Below are 18851 nucleotides of genomic sequence, written 5' to 3'. Positions count from 1 at the left end.
GTCCCCCATGCTCCTTACATCTTTGATCCCTAGTGGGAAACACAAGAGCATATCTACCAACATTTTAAATAAAAAATCCATAGGACAAAGCCTACAACATTATACTTGGTCTTCCTCTTTTAAAAATAAGAGTGAATCCTAGAGGCAAATACAGGTTGCTCTTGCTTTTGAGAAACTATACAGCCTCAGTACATAGGAAATGTTATCTGATGCCCCACACCAGTGGTCTCCAAACTTTTCTAATTATGTATCTCATAGTAAAAAAGTGGGCATATAATCTGAATAGATATATGTACACACACATGTGATGGTTATGTTTGTATGTCAGCTTGGCCAGGCCTGGTTGAGTGGCTGGGCAGCTGGATATAGTATTCCCCTTGATGAGACTGGTAATCAACTCCATGGTGGAATCTACTGGGAGCAGCTAAGTACCTGCCTTTGGGTATATAGTCTGCTTCCTTTATATAAGGAGAAGCTTTGAGAAGGGTCTCTAGCCTGTGGCACGCTTGAATTGTGCATGTAGCCGTTTGTTGCTAAGCTGCCTGCTATGCTCTGCCAACCTTGGGACTTATAGTGGACTTAAGTTAATGGCCTGCCGTGTGGTTTGGTAACATCGGGACTGTGCCTTTTGACTTGTCAACCTTGGGGCTTCTCGGCCTCAGCAGCCAGCAGCTGTCTGAGTGAAGAAATGCCTGTAGTTCCAGTGGGCCGGGAGCAGGAGGCAGAGCTAGACCCCAAGGTTGAGGGGCTTTCATCCAGCTGCTAGAGCCTGGCACTTTGAACTTGGACTTAAAGCCTCCAAACTGTAAGAATAAACTCCGGTTTGTTAAGGCCATCCCATTTGTGGTATATTCTTGTTAGAGCAGCACTAGGTAACCAGAACAACACACACACACACACACACACACACATATATATTCATAGTTTATCTACATCTACATTTATAACTGTTTGTGCCATGTACTAATATATATTATAAAACTAGGCTTTACAGAATGAATAAAATGAAATATTCAGTATATACATAATTTTTAACTTTAATAGCAAAACCCTTTTTGCTGTCAGTTAGTGGGAATGATGTGTTTGACTATGTCATATTTGATGGCCCTGTCATTATTTTGCTTGGCAAGGTGGCTGACAAAGGATTCATGAGGAATAGAAGTGTCAGCACTACTATTTTCTTAGTGTTTACTTGAGCTGGTTACACTATAATAATTCTCTTATATTGACTGTTTCTCTACAGAAATCTTTTTAAGGCACTGTTCATTTTGTAAAGCTTGTTTTAATTAAAATTGGTTCATAAAATCCACCAATCCACATAAACAGGCATATGTAAACCATTTGTGCAGTGAAACACTGAGGGCAAACAAGTGAGGATGCCAATACCTGCCAACCCTTCTGAATTGGGGAACTCAAAAAATGTAATTGTCTGGCATACTTCTGGACCAACCTATTTATTAAATATGAATAGAGCTTTCTTTCTCTGTTTTGGAATAAAATGAGTATAAACAGAAGTTCTGATATGTCTTTCCATAACCTGTCAATCATCTTGCTTACCCCTGGGATGCTTATAACCGGTGTATATACATTATACATGATTACCTCCTTACATGAACAAGATCCCACTCTGAAGACCACTGCTCCAGATGGCTTCTTCGTATAAAAACCATCTACTGTACCATTTTAAAAATAATTTTAATTGAACAAAGAATTCTTACCAGGACCTTCTAAACTCTCCTTTACCCTGTATCAACCTCTGAATTTGATTACAAAACTTTTCTCTGTTTTATAGTTGGAGAAATTAATGCTATAAGTGATTTTTTACATTAATGAGTATTTATGGTTGACATTGTAACTCTAAGATTACGTTTCCATTTTTTCCTCTAATCTGGATCATGGACTCTCTTGTGAATATTGCCATACACACACACACACACACACACATATATATATCACCAACAGCTAAGCAGGAGCTCTGGTAGCATAGTGCCTAAGGCACTTGACTGCTAACCAGAAGGCTGGTGGTTCAAACCCACCAGCCACTCCTCGGAAGGAAGGTTGGGCAATCCTACTTCTGTAGTGATACTGCCTCGGAAACCCAAGGAGGGGTCGCTGTGAGTCGGGGCCAACCCGACGGCATATAACAACAACAAATAGCTAAGCATTTATCATGTATTTCATGTACTTTTCTGTTTAATATTTCAAAGCAATTGATTTAAAAATCAAGGTTTAGCAATCAAGGCTGATATGCTGTGTGTGTTCTAGTTAAAATTTTAGCTGATTAAGTGTAAATCTAAGGAAAAACACACCTATAACTTATCCTAATTGAGCCTGTTTTCTTCAGCTTTCTTCACAGAAGTCAGTGCCATGGATACCCATGCTAAAATCACTGCCACTTTGGGCTATTGTAGTTGCACATTTTTCATACAACTGGACTTTTTATACCTTATTGACATTATTGCCTACTTACATGAAGGAGATCCTAAGGTTCAATGTTCAAGAGGTAAGAAGAAATCATGATCTGTTTATTTTCTTCTGTAGTGTATAAATTTAAAACTGCATGCAAAATTTGTTTTTAATCTATGTGAAACTCAGTTATTTTATATTTTCCATTTAATTCCGCTATACTTAATTCATAGACTTCTCAGTGTGTTAACTCTTTAGCCATAAAGGTTGTACAAGTTGCCAGTAATATGCCAGGAGATAGATGACTAATATTCCCTGCTAAGGTAATGGCACTCTGTTGGCAACTGAGAGGGGAGGCTAGGAGAGCCAAGCTTCTCATGCAGAGGTATTGGAAGGGGGTATAGTTCTAAAACTATATAGTTACACAGTAATATAAAGGCAATGCTGCTAACTTTAGAACTCATCAAATTGAGACTGTTCTTATCATCTACACATTGATGAATTTAAGGTAAATCTTACCTTTTTAAAAAAATTTTATTTTCTTGTTGTTATTGAGAATATACACAGGGAAACATACCCATTTCAACAGTTTCCACATGTACCATTTAATGATAAATCTTCTCTTTAAAGTGATTGATAAAAAGCTTACAAAGTAAAAGGCATAGTTTGTGAAGAAAATTGATGGTGTTTTTGCCTTCAAAGTGAAGGATATATCAAAACCTAAATGTAAGAACTAAAACGATAAAAGTCTTGGAAGAAAGCATAAGGGTAAGTCCTCCTGAACTTCGCTTTGGCAATGGATTATTAGATATGAAAAGCACAGCAACAGAATAAAAATTTGATAAATTGAACTTCATCAAAATTAAAGAATTTAGTGCAAAGTACATTACTTACTCACAGCCATTGAGTCGGATCTGACTCATAATGACCCCTCCTTGAGTTTCCAAGGCGGTATCACTACAGAAGTAGATTGCCCAGCCTTCCTTCCAAGGAGTGGCTGATGGGTTTGAACCGCCAGCCTTCCAGTTAGCAGTCAAATGCCTTAGGCACTATGCCACCAGAGTTAACATTATGATCTAACAATTCTAAAGCTAGGTATATAGCCAAGAGAATTAAAAACACATGTCCATACAAAACTTGTACATGAATGTTCATAACAGAATTATTCACATTAGCCAAAAAATAGGAACAACCCAGATATCTATCAACTGATAAGAACCAAATGTTGTATAGCTGTACAATGGAATATTATTTAGCTACAAATTGAAAGAGAGCCCTAGAAGTAAAGCAGCAGCCTGCTTTACTCAGTAGCATTGGGTTTTGTGTGCATTGTAAAGTTAACATGTTGTTAGGTGTCCTCGAGTCATCTCCATCTCATAGCGACCCTGCGCACAGCAGAATAAAACACTGCCCAGTCCCACACCAGCTCCACAATCCTTGCTGTACTTTAGCCCTTTGCTGTAGCCACTGTGTCTATCCATCTTGTTGAGGGCCTTCCCCTCTTTCGTCAACCCACTACCTTAGCAAGCATGACATCGTTCTCCAAGGAACGGTCCCTTCTGACAACATGACCAAAGTAGGTGAGACAAAGTCTGGCCATTCTCATTTCCAAGGAGCATTCCAGCTGCACTTCTTCCAGGACAGATTTGTTAGTTCTTTTAGCAGGCCATGGTACCTTCAGCATTCTTCGCCAGCACCATAACTCAAAAGCATCCACCTTCTTCGGTCCTCCTTATTCATTGTCCAGCTCTCACATGCATATGAGGCAATTGAAAATACCATGGCTTGTGTCAGGTGCACCTTACTCCTCAAGGAGACATCTTTGCTCTTCAGCACTTGAAGGTGGTCCTTTGCAGCCGATTTGACTAGTGCTGTACGTCTTCTGATGTCCTGATGGCTGCTTCCATTGGTGTGGATTGTAGAACCAAGCAATATGAATTTAACATAGTAACTATGATTTGGAGTAAAATTAAGATCTGAAAAACCAAACTCACTGCCGTTGAGTCGATTCCACCTCACGACAACCTCCGTTGGGTTTCCGAGGCAGTAAATCTGTATGGATTGTCTGATCTTCCTTTCACTCAGCATGCAGATTGAAAAACTATGTGAAAGGGTATGACCCTCACCCACATCCTTCCTTCCTGATTTTAAACCATGCAGTATCCTCTCGTTCTTTTGAACGACAGCCTCTTGGTCTATGTACCAATTCCTCGAGAGCACACTTAAGTGTTCCGGAATTCCCATTCTTCTCAATGTTATCCATAATTTGTTTTGATCTGCACAGTCAAAAGCCTTTGCACAGTCAATAAAACACAGATAAACATTTTTCTGGTATTCTTTGCTTTCAGCCAAGATCTGTCTGACATCAGCAGTGATAGCCCTTGTTCCATGTCGTCTTCTGAATCCAGCTTGAATTTCTGGAAGTTCCCTGTCAGTATACTGCTGCAACCATTTTTGACTTACATATAGCATCAGTAATGATACTCAGGCACTATCCAATTCTTCTGGTCTCCTGGCAAAGGAGGCAGTTGTTCATAGAGGCAATTAGCCATACCATACTGGTCCTTATTCTCCTTCTTCCTCTGTTGCTCCAGGTAAATAGAGAGGAATTGCAGTGGCTTAGATGGCTGCTTGCAAGTTTTTAAGACCCCAGGTCTTGTGCAATGAAGTAGAAAGTAGAACAGAAGCACACGCTATTAGACCAATTAACTGGGCTGTCCCATGAAACCATGGCACTAAACCTCCAGACGAAGGAACCAAATTCCATTTTGCATTTGATTATACATAAGCAGCCTCGGCAGCTGCTCTTTTTTGTTGTTACTGTTATTGTAAATATGTCTATCATACAACTTTCGCCAATTCAACTTTTGGGAGAGTTTTAAACATTTGAACTTGAAGTGGAAAAATTTAGTAACTCAGAAGTAGTTTCAGTTTTATCCCACCAGGGAATAAAAGCAAGATCAGAAAATTCACTTCTCTGATTTACTACAGTTTATTCTTATGTAGGATTCTGCATAATAAATGTGATCTTACTTTCTGGAAGTCTAAATAGAATAAAATTTGTAGAAGAAATTACTCAGCTAATGTATAGAAAAAGTTACATTCCACTTCTAACACCAAACTCTGTTGATCAGTCTAAATAAACTTGTTGTCAAGTCTCTTCCTTCTGTTACACTTCTGTTCTGACAACAACTGCATATGCAGCACATCTTCCTACCCTACCTGCTGAACGCGAGGTCAGATCTCACAAGTTAAAGGGCACCATTCTCCAGACTTGCCAGTTCTGCCCAAGACTTCTGACACCAGTCCCAAGCTTTGGAAACCCCACAACACCCTCCCTTCTGACCTTCTGGCTCCCACTATTCCTTGGGTTTGATAATTCACTAGAATGACACTGAACTCACAGAAAATACTAAACTTCCAACTACAGTTTTGTAGCAAAAATGATACAAATAAAGAGACAGATGGAGTGAGTTCCGAGAGAGTTCCCATTTCAGACCTTCTGTGTTCCAAAAGGGGATATGCTACTCTTCTTCCACACATCAGTGTCCTTCAGCAACCAGGAAGCCCATGAAGCTTCCATGGACAGAACTTTTATTGGGGCCTTATTCTGTAGGCATGACTAATTCAATGATGCCTCCCTCCACCTGATGCTGGCCAAAATAACTGTGTGGTCTTTCTGGCCTGGTCAGCCCTCACCTAAATCACTCCATTAAGAATAAACCTTCAAGTGTATTCTGGAGGCCTCATTAATCACTGAGGAGTTTCCAAGGCTTCAGAGGTTCTCTGTAAGGAGCCAAGGACAAGAACAAATTCTTTGAGTAAAGTTAAATTCTTTACCCCACAGCTAAACACTAGAAAGAAACAAAGCTCTCCAGCTATAGAAGTAGAGCTGGAAAAATATAATACAAGAATATATGCTGTTGTTCTTTGGTGCTGTTGAGTTAGTTCCAACTCATAGTGACCCCTTTATACAGCAGAGCAAAACACTGCCCGGTCCTGTGCCATCCTCACAATCGTTGCCATGCTGGATCCAATTGTTGCAGCCACTGTGTCAGTTCATCTTGTTGAGGGTCTTTCTCTTTTTCACTGACTTTCTACTTTACCTAACATAGTATCATTCTCCAGGGATTTATCTCTTCTGACAACATGACCAAAGTATGAGACATGAAGTCTGGCCATTGCTTCAAAGGAGCATTCCAGCTGTACTTCCTCCAAGACAGATTTGTTCATTCTTCTCATAGTCCATCGTACACTCAATATTCTTCACCAGCACCACAATTCACAATGCATCAACTCTTCTGAAGTCTACCTTATTTATTGGCCAGTGCTCATATGCATGTGAGGCAATTGAAAATACCATGTCTTCAGTTAGGTACACCTTAGTCTTCAAAATGACATCTTTTCTTTTTAACACTTTTAAGGGTTTTTTTGCAGATTTTTTTTTTTTATTGTGATTTGGGTGAAGATTTACGGAGCAATACACTTTACATACAGCAGTTCACATATACTTTGTCTCATGTCATTGTTTTTGCAGCAGATTTGCCCAATGTCATACCTCATGTGATTTCATGACTGCTGCTTCCATGGGTGTTAATTTTGGATCCAAGTAAAATTAATTCCTTGACAACTTCAATCTTTTTTCCATTTATCATGATGTTGCTTATTGGTCCAGTTGTGAGGATTTTGTTTTCTTTATATTGAGGTATAATCCATATTGAAAGCTATAGTCTTTGATCTTCATCACTAAGTGCTTCAATTCTTCTTCACTTTCATCAAGCAAGGTTGTGTTATCTCTATGTCACAGGTTGTCAGTGAGTCTTCCTCCAATACTGATGCTGTGTTCTTCTACATATAGTCCAACTTCTCAGATTATTTACTCAGCATACAGATTGAATGAGTATGATGAAAGGATACAACGTGACACACACCTTGCCTGGTTTCAACCATACAGTATTCCCTTGTTCTATTCAAATGACTGCTTCTTGGCCTATGTACAGGGTCCTCATGAGCACAATTAAGTTTTCCTGAATTCCCATTCTTCACAGTGTTATCCATAATTTGTTATGATCCACATAGTCAAATGCCTTTGCATAGTCAATAAAACATAAGTAAACATCTTTCTGGTATTACTTTCAGTCAAAATCTATCTGACATAGCAGTGATATCCCTCATTCTATGCCCTTTTCTGGTTCTAGCTTGAATTTCTGGCAGTTCCCTATTGATACTGCTACAACCATTTTTTAATTATCTTCAGCAAAATTTTACTTGCATGTGATATTAATGATGTTTGATAATTTCCACATTCTGTTGTATCACCTCTCTTTGGAATGGGCACAAATATGGATCTCTTCCAGTTGCTTGGCCGGTTAGCTGTCTTCCACACTTCTTGTCATAAATGAGTCACTAGTGAGTGAGCGAGCATGTGAACCAGTGATAGTATGATTACCTGACAACATTGAGGCCCATTTGAGATTCATTATTATGAAGAAAAATAAGTGTGGTGTTGTTTTTCTCTAACCACATTCAGCTATCCATATGCAAGTCCAGAGTAGAAGAGCTGGGTTTTAACCAGGATGACTGCTTTGCCAGAGAAATATGATGAAGTGGGAGAGGAGCAAAGGAGTAAAGGGCCTCTGTAAGGAAATGACTATAATGATTAACCCCGGGATTGATGTTGGCTAAACAGAGGAGAGCAACAAAGAGACAAAAAGCCCAACTAAAGCCACTGCTATCAAGTTGACTCCAACTCCTAGCAACCCTATAGGACAGGGTAGAACTGCCCCATAGAGTTTCCAAGACTGTAAATCTTTATGGAAGCAAACTTTCTCATCTTTCTCCCATGGAGCAGCCGGTGGGTTCAAACCACTGACCTTTTGTAGTTAGCAGCCCTACTGGGGTAAGGGACAACAGGGAATAAGCTGGAAGGATAAGAGGTAATATCAGAATGGAAAGCATGAAACTGAGATAATGAAAAGGTTGAAGCTACTGGTAATGAGAAGATCTAGGCAAGAATTAGGAGACTGATGCGATAATCAAGGCAAGAGATGAGGAAGACCTTGGAATAGGGTGGGAAGAAGCAGGACTTTTTTTTAAGGCTGTAGAATGGACCGTGCTTAGTGATTGGATGTGAGATGTAAGAGAGAAGAAACATCAAGGAAGATTCCGAGGTTCTATAGATGAAAAAAATATGTAGTGCACTTGTAGCATTAAAATAGTTTCTTTGAGTTATGGTTTTACTTGCCACTTGTCTTTCAGAAATTAATAAAATGTGGCCTAGGCTCTTCAACAGATAAATTATAAGAAAAGAAAGAAATGGATGGGGAATGGACAGATTAAGAGAGATCTAGAAGACATCTCATTTTTTTTAATGGTCAGGACTAAACTGTAGTATCTAGGGATGCACATTGGGTGGCATAACTATACATAAATATAAGTAAATGATTATTATCTGCACCAAAATAATGGTTACTTATAGGGAGAGAGGACCATGATTAGACAAGGAACATGGAAGGGTTTCTGAGGTAGCTGGCAAAGTTCTATTTCTCAGTCTAGATGGTGTTCATCTTATAGTAAGGCATAACCCATACATTTGATTTATGTGGTTTTCTCTATCTGTATTCAACTTTAAAATAAAGATATTTTAAAGTAAATAAATAAGTTAAAATTAGAGATAAGAACTGTTCAGTGGGGAGAGTTCATAGACAAATAAGGAAGATTTGTGTTCTCCCACGGAAGCCGCAGTCCAAGTTACAGCCCCTACCCAAGCCCCAAGGTAACAGTCAGGATTACCTTGAGCAGACTGGACTGTGGTGAGCCTGGTTCCATCTAAGATAGGCTCTTGGGACTACACTGACCTGAATCCTGTAATTCTTCTGAAATACGAACTCATTTACTGTGATTACATAAAAATTAACACCATATTGCCATGTATTTCCTTTGTTTTAAAATGTTGGTGGTTGGCTGTGATTTTCTGTGTCTGTGTCTATTGTATTTTCCCCTTGCCATAATTAATCCTATGTCTTCCTTTTCCTTCAGAATGGGTTTTTATCTGCAGTGCCTTACTTTGGCTGTTGGTTATGTATGATACTTTCTGGTCAAGCAGCTGACAATTTAAGAGCAAAATGGAATTTTTCAACTATATGTGTCCGCAGAATTTTTAGCCTTGTGGGTAAGTTAATCAGGTTTTGTTTTGGTTTATATTTATTTAAGATGTTTACATTGCAAAGCTCTCGTAGCATAGTGGCTAAAGCACTTGACTGCTAACCAGAAGGTTGGCGGTTCAAACCCACCAGCCACTCCTCGGAAGGAAGGTTGGGCAATCCTACTTCCGTCGTGATACTGCCTCAGAAACCCAAGGAGGGGTCGCTATGAGTCGGGGCCGACTCGACGGCACATAACAACAACACAACAACAACATTGCAAAGCAAAATAAAAATAGTTTTTCTGACTTCATCTAACTAAGTTTATTTAGTTTGTGTTCTTTGGTTATATATGAATTTTAAATCACCTTTTGTGTCAGCTATTTATTCTCTTTCTCATTTATTCTCTTCTTTTCTCTATAATTCTTTTCTCTGTAAATTCTGTAGAACTTTAGCTGAATCCTCATCACACGTAGACTTAATAGCATTACATAATGAGATTTTCCTTTTATTTTTATATTTGCTGCATTATGCCCATATCTTTTCCAGGAGTTTATTCGTTTTTTATGAAACCCTAGTTTTCATGGCAGTACATTGTTCCTCCAGTAGGTGGCAGTTAGATCAAATATCAGATTTATATTAAGCTGACGGCAGATCACAACAGAGCAAGCAAATATTAATATTAGGACCTCTTCTTTTTCTTTTATGTAATTCTTTAAACTGCAGGAATGATTGGACCTGCAGTATTCCTGGTAGCTGCTGGATTTATTGGTTGTGATTATTCCTTGGCTGTTGTGTTTCTGACCATATCCACAACACTGGGAGGCTTTGGCTCGTCTGGATTCAGCATCAACCACCTGGATATTGCTCCTTCGTGAGTACTATATAGAGATTTGCTGTGATTGCTTTAAATTCTTAACAAGATTCTCATTTACATGACAATTAAAGCATGAAGTCATTTTTAAATTTAAACTTTAACTACCACCACCTCTACCCACAGTGTGCTCATAGAAATATTGCCTGTAACACATTATAACCTAACAACTCGTATCTGTCCACCCAGCTCTAATAGGAAGTCCATGAAGACAGACTGTCTTATCATTAGTGCTCACCATGATGCTTGGCATATAGTGGGCATTTAGTTGAACGGATGAATGCCAAAGAGCCAACCAGTGAATTTGTCCAATTATTTTAATATTTATGTATAAACCTATTTGTATAGTATGTACTTGATAGCTTACAAATCACTTTTACAGACATTATCTTCTTTTTCCTGAAAGCATTCCTATGAAGTAGGTAATCTTGTCCTATTTTATAAATAAGGAAACTCAGGTTCAAAGAAGTTGTGATTTTTCCTACACCATACAGGTAATAAATGATGAGCTAAGATTTGAACCTAAAGTTCTTCCTTATTAAGACCAGAACTCTTTCTACAACTGCCTCTCTAGAATCACTGTTTGCACCATATACTGCTAGAATTATTTTGTACCAGTTGACAAGATAGAGGAGGAAACTAAGTATTTTAACTAAGAATTTAATGCCTTTAATTTTTTTAAAAAAATGAATATTAATTTGTTTTTTGGATAAAATTCAGGTGGTCTCATGCCCTTTTTACCTTATCCCAAATCCCTCATTACTAGACTACGACACAATCTTCTGGATCCTGTTTATCCTTAAGTCTCATCTCCCATCCCTTCAATAAACACTCCACTAAACTGATTCTCATAGAACTCGAAGGGATTGAAATTTGAAATCATTCAAATCTAATTTCTTATTTTATATTTGTTGTTGTTGTTATGTGCCGTCGAGTTGGCCCCAACTCATAGCGACCCTCCTTGGGTTTCCGAGGCAGTATCACTACGGAAGTAGGATTGCCCAACCTTCCTTCCGAGGAGTGACTGGTGGGTTTGAACCGCCAGCCGTCTGGTTAGCAGGCAAGTGTCTTAGCCACTATGCTACCAGATATATATATAGCCCAAAAAGTTTCCACAGAAGTAGAGTCTTCTTGTGCCCAGTGCCTGTTAGCCTGTCCACCACTCTGTGGTGCCCTCTGCTGGGGCTCATGCTGCACCCCTGTAGCAGTGCCTTTCCTCTCCATCTGTCAGAATCCATTTAAGCCCCAGCTCTTCATTAAGCCTTTCCCAGCCATTACAGCCTACTGTCTTCTCTTTCTTCTCTTTATACATTCCACTTACAATTCTGTGCTAGATACATTACTGTCTTAACCTTAATTCATAATTATTACTAAATGTAACTCTCATCTATCTTCTCTCCCCAACTTGGATGTCACTCCTTCAGACTGAGGCTTTTTATGTGTCTTCATCACACCTCTTGGCACAAGATCCATACTTGCTGAGGAGCTGATTTATATGATCATACCAAGAAAGTAGCACATCGATGCTTCCTATATCCTTAACAGTAGAGGACCAAGGAGGGAGAACTGGCAACACTTAGACATTGGACTAAGAAGCTGTTTGAAATACAAGTCAACTTAAACAGAAGCTCTAGGACTGTAAGCTCTGAGGATGCAGGGACTGAGGCTGTCTTGTTTACCACAGTAGTATCAGCATCTGGTCCTGTGCTGGGCCATAGTCAGTGCTCTGTTGATCAGCTGTGTGAGTAGAAGACTAAAAAAATGAGTTTCATATTCAGTTTCATGTTAAAGTCCTTTCATTACTATTTATAATAAAGTCACTTTTTATATTCTCTATTAAATTTAAGTATAGAATTCTTAGCCAACATGCAAGATTCTCCACATTGTGGCCACAATATGTTTTTACAATCATTCCTTTTCTTCTCTAATTTCTATGTATTCTTTGCCCTAGCTGAACTAAACTATGCTTTATTCTCCAGAATTATCCCCAGTACACACACAGGCACACACATATATACTTCCCCACCTTTTTGGCCCTTTGCTTACGCTAGTGTCTATGCCTGGAATACCTACCCTCAATGTGGGTTTGTCTCATGTTTCATCATGATTACATTCAGGTAATGCATCCTTGTCAGAATATATATAACTGGCCTTGTGCCTTCAAAGAATCACATCCAGAGGCCCCTAATGATGTTCATTTTGATCATTCAGATAAGGTGTTGTCTAGTACCTCCAATGAGTTACTACTTTCTCCTTGCCACTAATAATGCAGTCTCTGGGGAGATGCTTTGAAATCATGCAGATATCTTGGTCCTCATTAAACTTTTACTCCCACCTTAGATTTAGCATCTGTTGAAGGTGCAGGCCCAGACCAGTTTCTGCTATGATGATTTCAAAATGGAGATATTTCAACCCCACCACTACCTCTACATTTCCCAGTTGACATTCAGTGTAAGGAAGATAACCCTCATATTTATTTTCATAATCTGAATTTGTACTAAAAATTTATAAACATTGAGTTTGAAGTAGAAGATGTAGTATTTGCTGAGATAGGAATAGAAAGGGACTGTAGTTATTATGTGCCGTGCAGTCAGACCCGACTCATAGCAACCCGTCCTTGAGTTTCCGAGGCATTATCACTGCAGAAGTAGACTGCCCAACCTTCCTTCTGAGGAGTGGCTGGTGGGTTTGAACCGCCCGCCTTCTTGTTAGCAGTCAAGTGCCTTAGGGACTATGCCACCAGAGCTCCTAGAAAGGAAGTAGTGTACCTACATGAGATCTTGCTGGTTGAGACATTTTGTTCTCTCACCTTCTCTGCTCTGTATACATCTTAAACAATTTCAAAAAGCACATTTTAAGGTTCAGCCATATTTTATGTTACGATGTATTCATTTTTCACATGTATTTACTTCCACATAATTCTTTCACAGAATTAACTATATTAATTATAATATATGACTATATATCACTTTATGTCATTAATTTATACCTTGCTAACCCAGTGGTAGTCCTGGAAGGGAAGGACTTTAGCAAGATTCAGAATTCCAACAAAAGTTTAACTATATAAGCCTTCAGATCACATTGTTCTTTAGTGTTGTATGAAATTGCAGTTGCTCATTTGGTAGGGGTAACTCTTTATCTTAAACAACAATATTTTTTTTTCCAGTAATTAGAAATTTGTAGAAACAAAAATTGGTTATATACTGACTACCAATATAAATAGCTACCAATTTTCAAATGAAAGCACTACTTTGTTTATTATCTTTAGTCATTTTTTTTCATATAATTAAAACCAATTTAAACTCTCAGAGTCAGAAATAGATTCATTTAGTTATTAAATCCATTAGTTATAATCTTTGCAGTGTTTAAGCTTTCAAGTTCAAATTTGTTCTTTTACAGTTTCATATAATTTTTTATTTTAAAACAGACATTTATGAGTATGTACTACACATTAACATTAAAAAGGAACTCCCAGTGATGCAGTGGTTAAAAACACTCAGCTGCTAACAAAAAGATCTACAGTTCAAACTCACCAGCATTTCTGTAGGAGAAAGATGTATCAGTCCACTTCCATAAAGATTATAGCCTTGGAAACCCTATGGGGCAGTTCTGCTCTGTCCATAGGGTTTCTGTGAGTTGGAATCGACTCGACAGCAGTGGGTTTGGTCATACATTTAGCACGCTGCAGGACAATACAAAAAATAAGACTCAGCTCATGCTTGCAGAGAGATCAGCCTAGCTCAGGAAAGCAACAATAAAAAGTAGACAGTTGCTGTATAAATGACTCATTCTTTCAACAAATACTTATTGAGTACTATGAAGTGCTGGCTGTAATAGTTACAGCCCTGCCCTATGGAGCTAGTTTAGGACCAGACCAACCAAACTCATTGTCATCAAGTCAATTCTTACTCATAGCAACCCCCTTTGGGTTTCCGAGGTAGTAAACCTTTACAAAGTACATTGCCCAGTCTTCCTTCCACAGAGTGGCTGGTGGGTTTGCACCGCTGGCCTTCTGGTTAGCAGTCAAATGCCTTAGGCATTATACTACCAGAGCTCCTCTAGTCTAGGAGAGTAGACATGAATCATATAAATAAAAATTGTTTGAAGAAGTGAGAGAGTATAATAAGGGGCCATAGGTAGTTAAAAGGGAATGTATTCCAGACAGAAAAATTTATATGACAGGAAAAAGAAACTAGTGTGTCAGTTAACTAAAAGATCATATTTTGGCTGAAATGCAGAGAAGGAAGTCACCAGGGTAATGGTAGGAAATTACTTTGGGAAGTAGACAGGAGCCTATACTTCATGTATTTTATCCTAAGAGTAGGAAGTGACATTCCCTATATTTTAAGATCACTCTTGTGTGGAGATTACAAGTAAAGGAAACCAACTAAGATGCTAATGTAACCTAGATGAGAGGTGATGGTGACTTTGGATGGGGTATAACATGGAGATAAAAATAGATAGATTTCAGATGTTTCCAAATTATATCTGGCAATAGGTTATACTCCTGAAGAGTGAGGAGGGTATCAAGGATGGTGACGCTGATGTATTTTGCATGGGCAACTAGGTGGATGAACGTGCCACTGAAATTGAAGCCTGAAAGAGGAGTATTGGAGGAAGGAAGATCAAGACTTCAGGCAGGTTAAATTTGAGATGTTTGTAAAACCCAGAGAAAATAGATGTTTTGATATTTTCAATTTAATATTTGGATCTGGAGCTCACAAAAAAGCTGGAAATTGGCATTAGGGGATAGGAATCCACATTTCATAGAAGCCCTGGTAGTATAATCATTAAGCATCTGGCTACTAACTGAAAGGTTGGTGGTTTGAATCCACTGAGTGGCTCTGTGAGGGAAAGACCTAGCAAACTGCTCCTGTAAAGATAACTACCTAAAAACCCTATAGGGCAATTCTACTCTGTCACTGAGGTCACTGAGTCGGAATCAGCTCAATACCTCCAAACGACAGCAGCAATCAAGTTTCAGAGATTACCTGGGCAGAGAAGATAGAATGACAAGGTAAGTGATCCCAGAAATGGATCTTGAGCAGCCTCTATATTTAGAGATCAGCAAGAGAAGAAATAAACAACAAAGGATACTAACAAGGAATAAGCAGAGACATAGAAGGGTGATAGTAAGAAACCCAAGAGAAGTACTACTCATAGAACAAATAGTAGTTAGCCATGTGATGGAGGAGAGTAAAGAGAATTATTCCAGACAAAGAGCATGGATAAAGGCACCAAGGTACATGCTGAGGCATGTAGTTCAGTAGAATAGTGGGTCAGCAAGGTCTGGTACAAAAATATATAGGAGCTAAGAAGGGCTACAGAATGGAGAAATAATGAATTTGGACTTTATTGCATCATCAATGGGGAATTTGCTGTGTACCAGTTAACTGAGGGATTACATAACCTATGACCATGTGGTCATTTAATTCCCTTTTTTTAGTTGCTTTGGTAACAAGCAGGTGCCCATTCAGTGGAGAACATTCTACTAATTAGAGCAAGAACACCTGAGGATCACAGACCCTTAAGCGTTCAGCATCAGTGCTTGTGGTGAAAAATTACACATGAAAAAATTAATCTTTCCTATAGATTGAGTTCAAAGATCACTGTGTTTTTAACTGTGTGGCATTATACTGATTATAACATTATAATATTAAATACTGATTTGGAGTCAGATAAATTGGGTAACATTTCATAGTCTTTCTTTTTTCATCTACAAAATGAGGTAATAATCCTTACATCATGGGGCTGATTTTACTATTAAAATGGGATACTGTATATAAAGTACTTAGACCATGCCTGGTCTAAGGTTTTTCAATAAAAAGTATATATATAAATGTAAACATGGTATTTTCATAGGCTGAAATAGAGATTTCCTACGGACACTGGACAGATTTTCAAGTACTAATCCCACAGAATTCTAGTACTCCAACAGCACAGAATCCAGACTGAGTTCTTACAACATAGTTTTCTTCCAAGAAGTCATCAATCTTTCATGGTCCATCCTGGCCAAGTGTAATATAAATACTTGAATGAGCTTCTTGGTGCTGACGTTAGAATTTCACAGCATTCATCTGCACTTAATATCTGCCACTGAAAAAGGCCTGGCAACATTGCAGTTGGTTGCTCCTACTGCCAAGGTGTTAATAGTTTTTTAAAAAAACAAACAGGTCCTTCCAAGCTTGGTTAATTTAAGATACACTCCCTAGAAGGGATAAGCCAGAAAGGTCTGTCTCTCTTGGTTTTGTTGTATCTTGTATACATGGATTTTGAACATAAAAGTTTGTGATGTTTACAGATAACTGAATTAGATTCAAGAGAATTTTTTATTTAAACACTTGTCCATATCTAAATTGGGGAGAGAGGTTTAATATCAGGAGTTTACAACCTGAATTGAGGGTTCTAAACTCTGATAATGATAGTAATCTGCTGCAAAAACCTCTTTAAAGATGTCACTTTGAAGACGATGGTGCACCTGACCCATACCATGGTATTTTCAGTCACCTCATATATATGCAGAAGCTGAATAATGAATAAGGAAAACCAAGAGTTGTTGTATTTGAATCATGATGTTGGCAAAGAATATCGAATATACAATGGACTTCCAGAAGAACTAACAAATCTATTTTGGAGGAAGTACAGCCAGAGTGCTTCTTAGAAATGAGGATGGACAGACTTTGTCTCTCATACTTTGACCATGCTGTCACAAAGAAGAAGTCCTTGGAGAAGAATATCATGTCTGGTAGAAATCGAAAAAGAAGACAACTCTTAATGAGAGGGATTGACATAGTGGCTGCAACAGTGGGCTCCAGCATAGCAATAATTGTGAAGATGGTGCAGAACCAGGCATTGATTTGTTCTGTTGCACATAAGGTCACCATGAGTCAGAACCTACTCAGTGACACTTAACAATAACAGGAAAACCTAACAGAAATTGTATTATTCCACAGTGAGATTATATTGTGGTTAGTTGCCATAGAGTTGATTCCAACTCATAGAGCCATAGAGTTGATTCCAACTCATAGAGTGTACAGAGTAGAACTGCTTCATAGAGTTTTCAAGGCTGTGACCTTTTGGAAGCAGATCACCAGGCTTGTCTTCCAGCACGCCTCTGGGTGGGTTCAAACCACCAACTTTTCAGCTAATAATGGAGTTTAACTGTTTACACAACTCAAGGACTCCATGTAATAAGACTATGGACACCACTCATCTGTCAGTTTGTCATATGGTGGCTTGTGTGTTGCTGTGAGGCTGGAGGCTATGCCACTGGTATTTCAAATACCAACAGGGCCACCCATGGTGAATGGGTTTCAACAGAGCTTTCAGATTAAGACAGACTCAGAGAAGGAAAGGGCCATCCACTTCTCAAAGAACTGGCCAGGGAAAACCTAATGAACAGCAGTGAAAAACTGTCTGATATATTACTGGAAAACTTTAAGAATAGCCCTGAAACATTGTCCAATATAGTGCCGGAAGATGAGCCCCTCAAGTCAGAAGGCACTCACAATACAACTGGGGAAGAGTTGCCTCCTCAGAGTAGAGCCAACCTTAATGATATGGATGGAGTAAAGTTTTTAGGACCTCCATTTGAGGATGTAGCATGACTCAAAATGAGAAGAAACAGCTGCAAACATCCATTAATAATCAGAACATGGAATGTATGAAGTATGAATCTAGGAAAATTGGAAATTGTCAAAAATGAAATGGAACACATAAAGATCAATATCCTAGGCATTAGTGAGCTGAAATGTACTGGTTTTGGCCATTTGGAATCAGACAACTGTATGATCTACTATGCTGGGAACAACAAATTGAAGATAAATGGCATGGTGTTCATCATCATGAAGAATGTTTCAAGATCTGTCCTGAAGTACAATGGGTCAGTGATATGCCTACAAAGAAGACAAGTTAATAATACTACTATTCAAATTTACATACCAACCACCAAAGCTAAAGATGAGGAAATTGAAGATTTTTACCAACTTTTGCAGTCTGAAATTGAGCAAACATGCAGTCAAGATGTGTTGATTATCACTGGTGATTGGAATGCAAAAGTTGGAAACCAAGAAGAATCACCAGTAGTTGGAAAATTTGGCCTTGGTGACAGAAATAACACTGCAGATCACATGATGGAATTTTGTAAGACCAATGACTTATTCATTGCAAATACCTTTTTTCAACAACACAAACAACAGCTGTACACATGGACTTCACCAGATGGGGTACACAGGAATCAGATCGACTACATCTGTGGAAAAAGGCAATGGAGAAGCTTAATATCTTCAGCCAAAACAAGACCAGGAGCTGACTGTGGAACAGGCCATCAACTGCTCATATGCAAGTTCAAGTGAAAGCTGAAGACAACTAAAACAAGTCCATGAGAGCCAAAATATGACCTTGATTATAATCCCTCCTGAATTTAGAGA

General features: G+C 38.6%; 1 protein-coding gene across 1 annotated transcript in view; it reads left to right on the top strand.

Moving 5' to 3' along the window:
- Nucleotides 1-18851, top strand: part of SLC17A5 (solute carrier family 17 member 5) — a 104530-nt gene that overhangs the window by 75711 nt on the left and 9968 nt on the right. Inside the window, exons 8-10 of the mRNA XM_042781566.1 lie at nt 2345-2503; nt 9445-9577; nt 10275-10422. Of these exons, the coding sequence (XP_042637500.1) occupies nt 2345-2503; nt 9445-9577; nt 10275-10422 (440 nt within the window). The remainder of the gene's footprint in view (nt 1-2344; nt 2504-9444; nt 9578-10274; nt 10423-18851) is intronic.

This window comes from Orycteropus afer, unplaced genomic scaffold, assembly GCF_000298275.1.
Source record: "Orycteropus afer afer isolate SDZICR_OR568_19922 unplaced genomic scaffold, OryAfe1.0 scaffold00133, whole genome shotgun sequence".
Taxonomy (NCBI): domain Eukaryota; kingdom Metazoa; phylum Chordata; class Mammalia; order Tubulidentata; family Orycteropodidae; genus Orycteropus; species Orycteropus afer.
The sequence above is the reverse complement of the archived record's forward strand: the minus strand, read 5'-3'. Positions and strand labels throughout refer to the sequence as shown.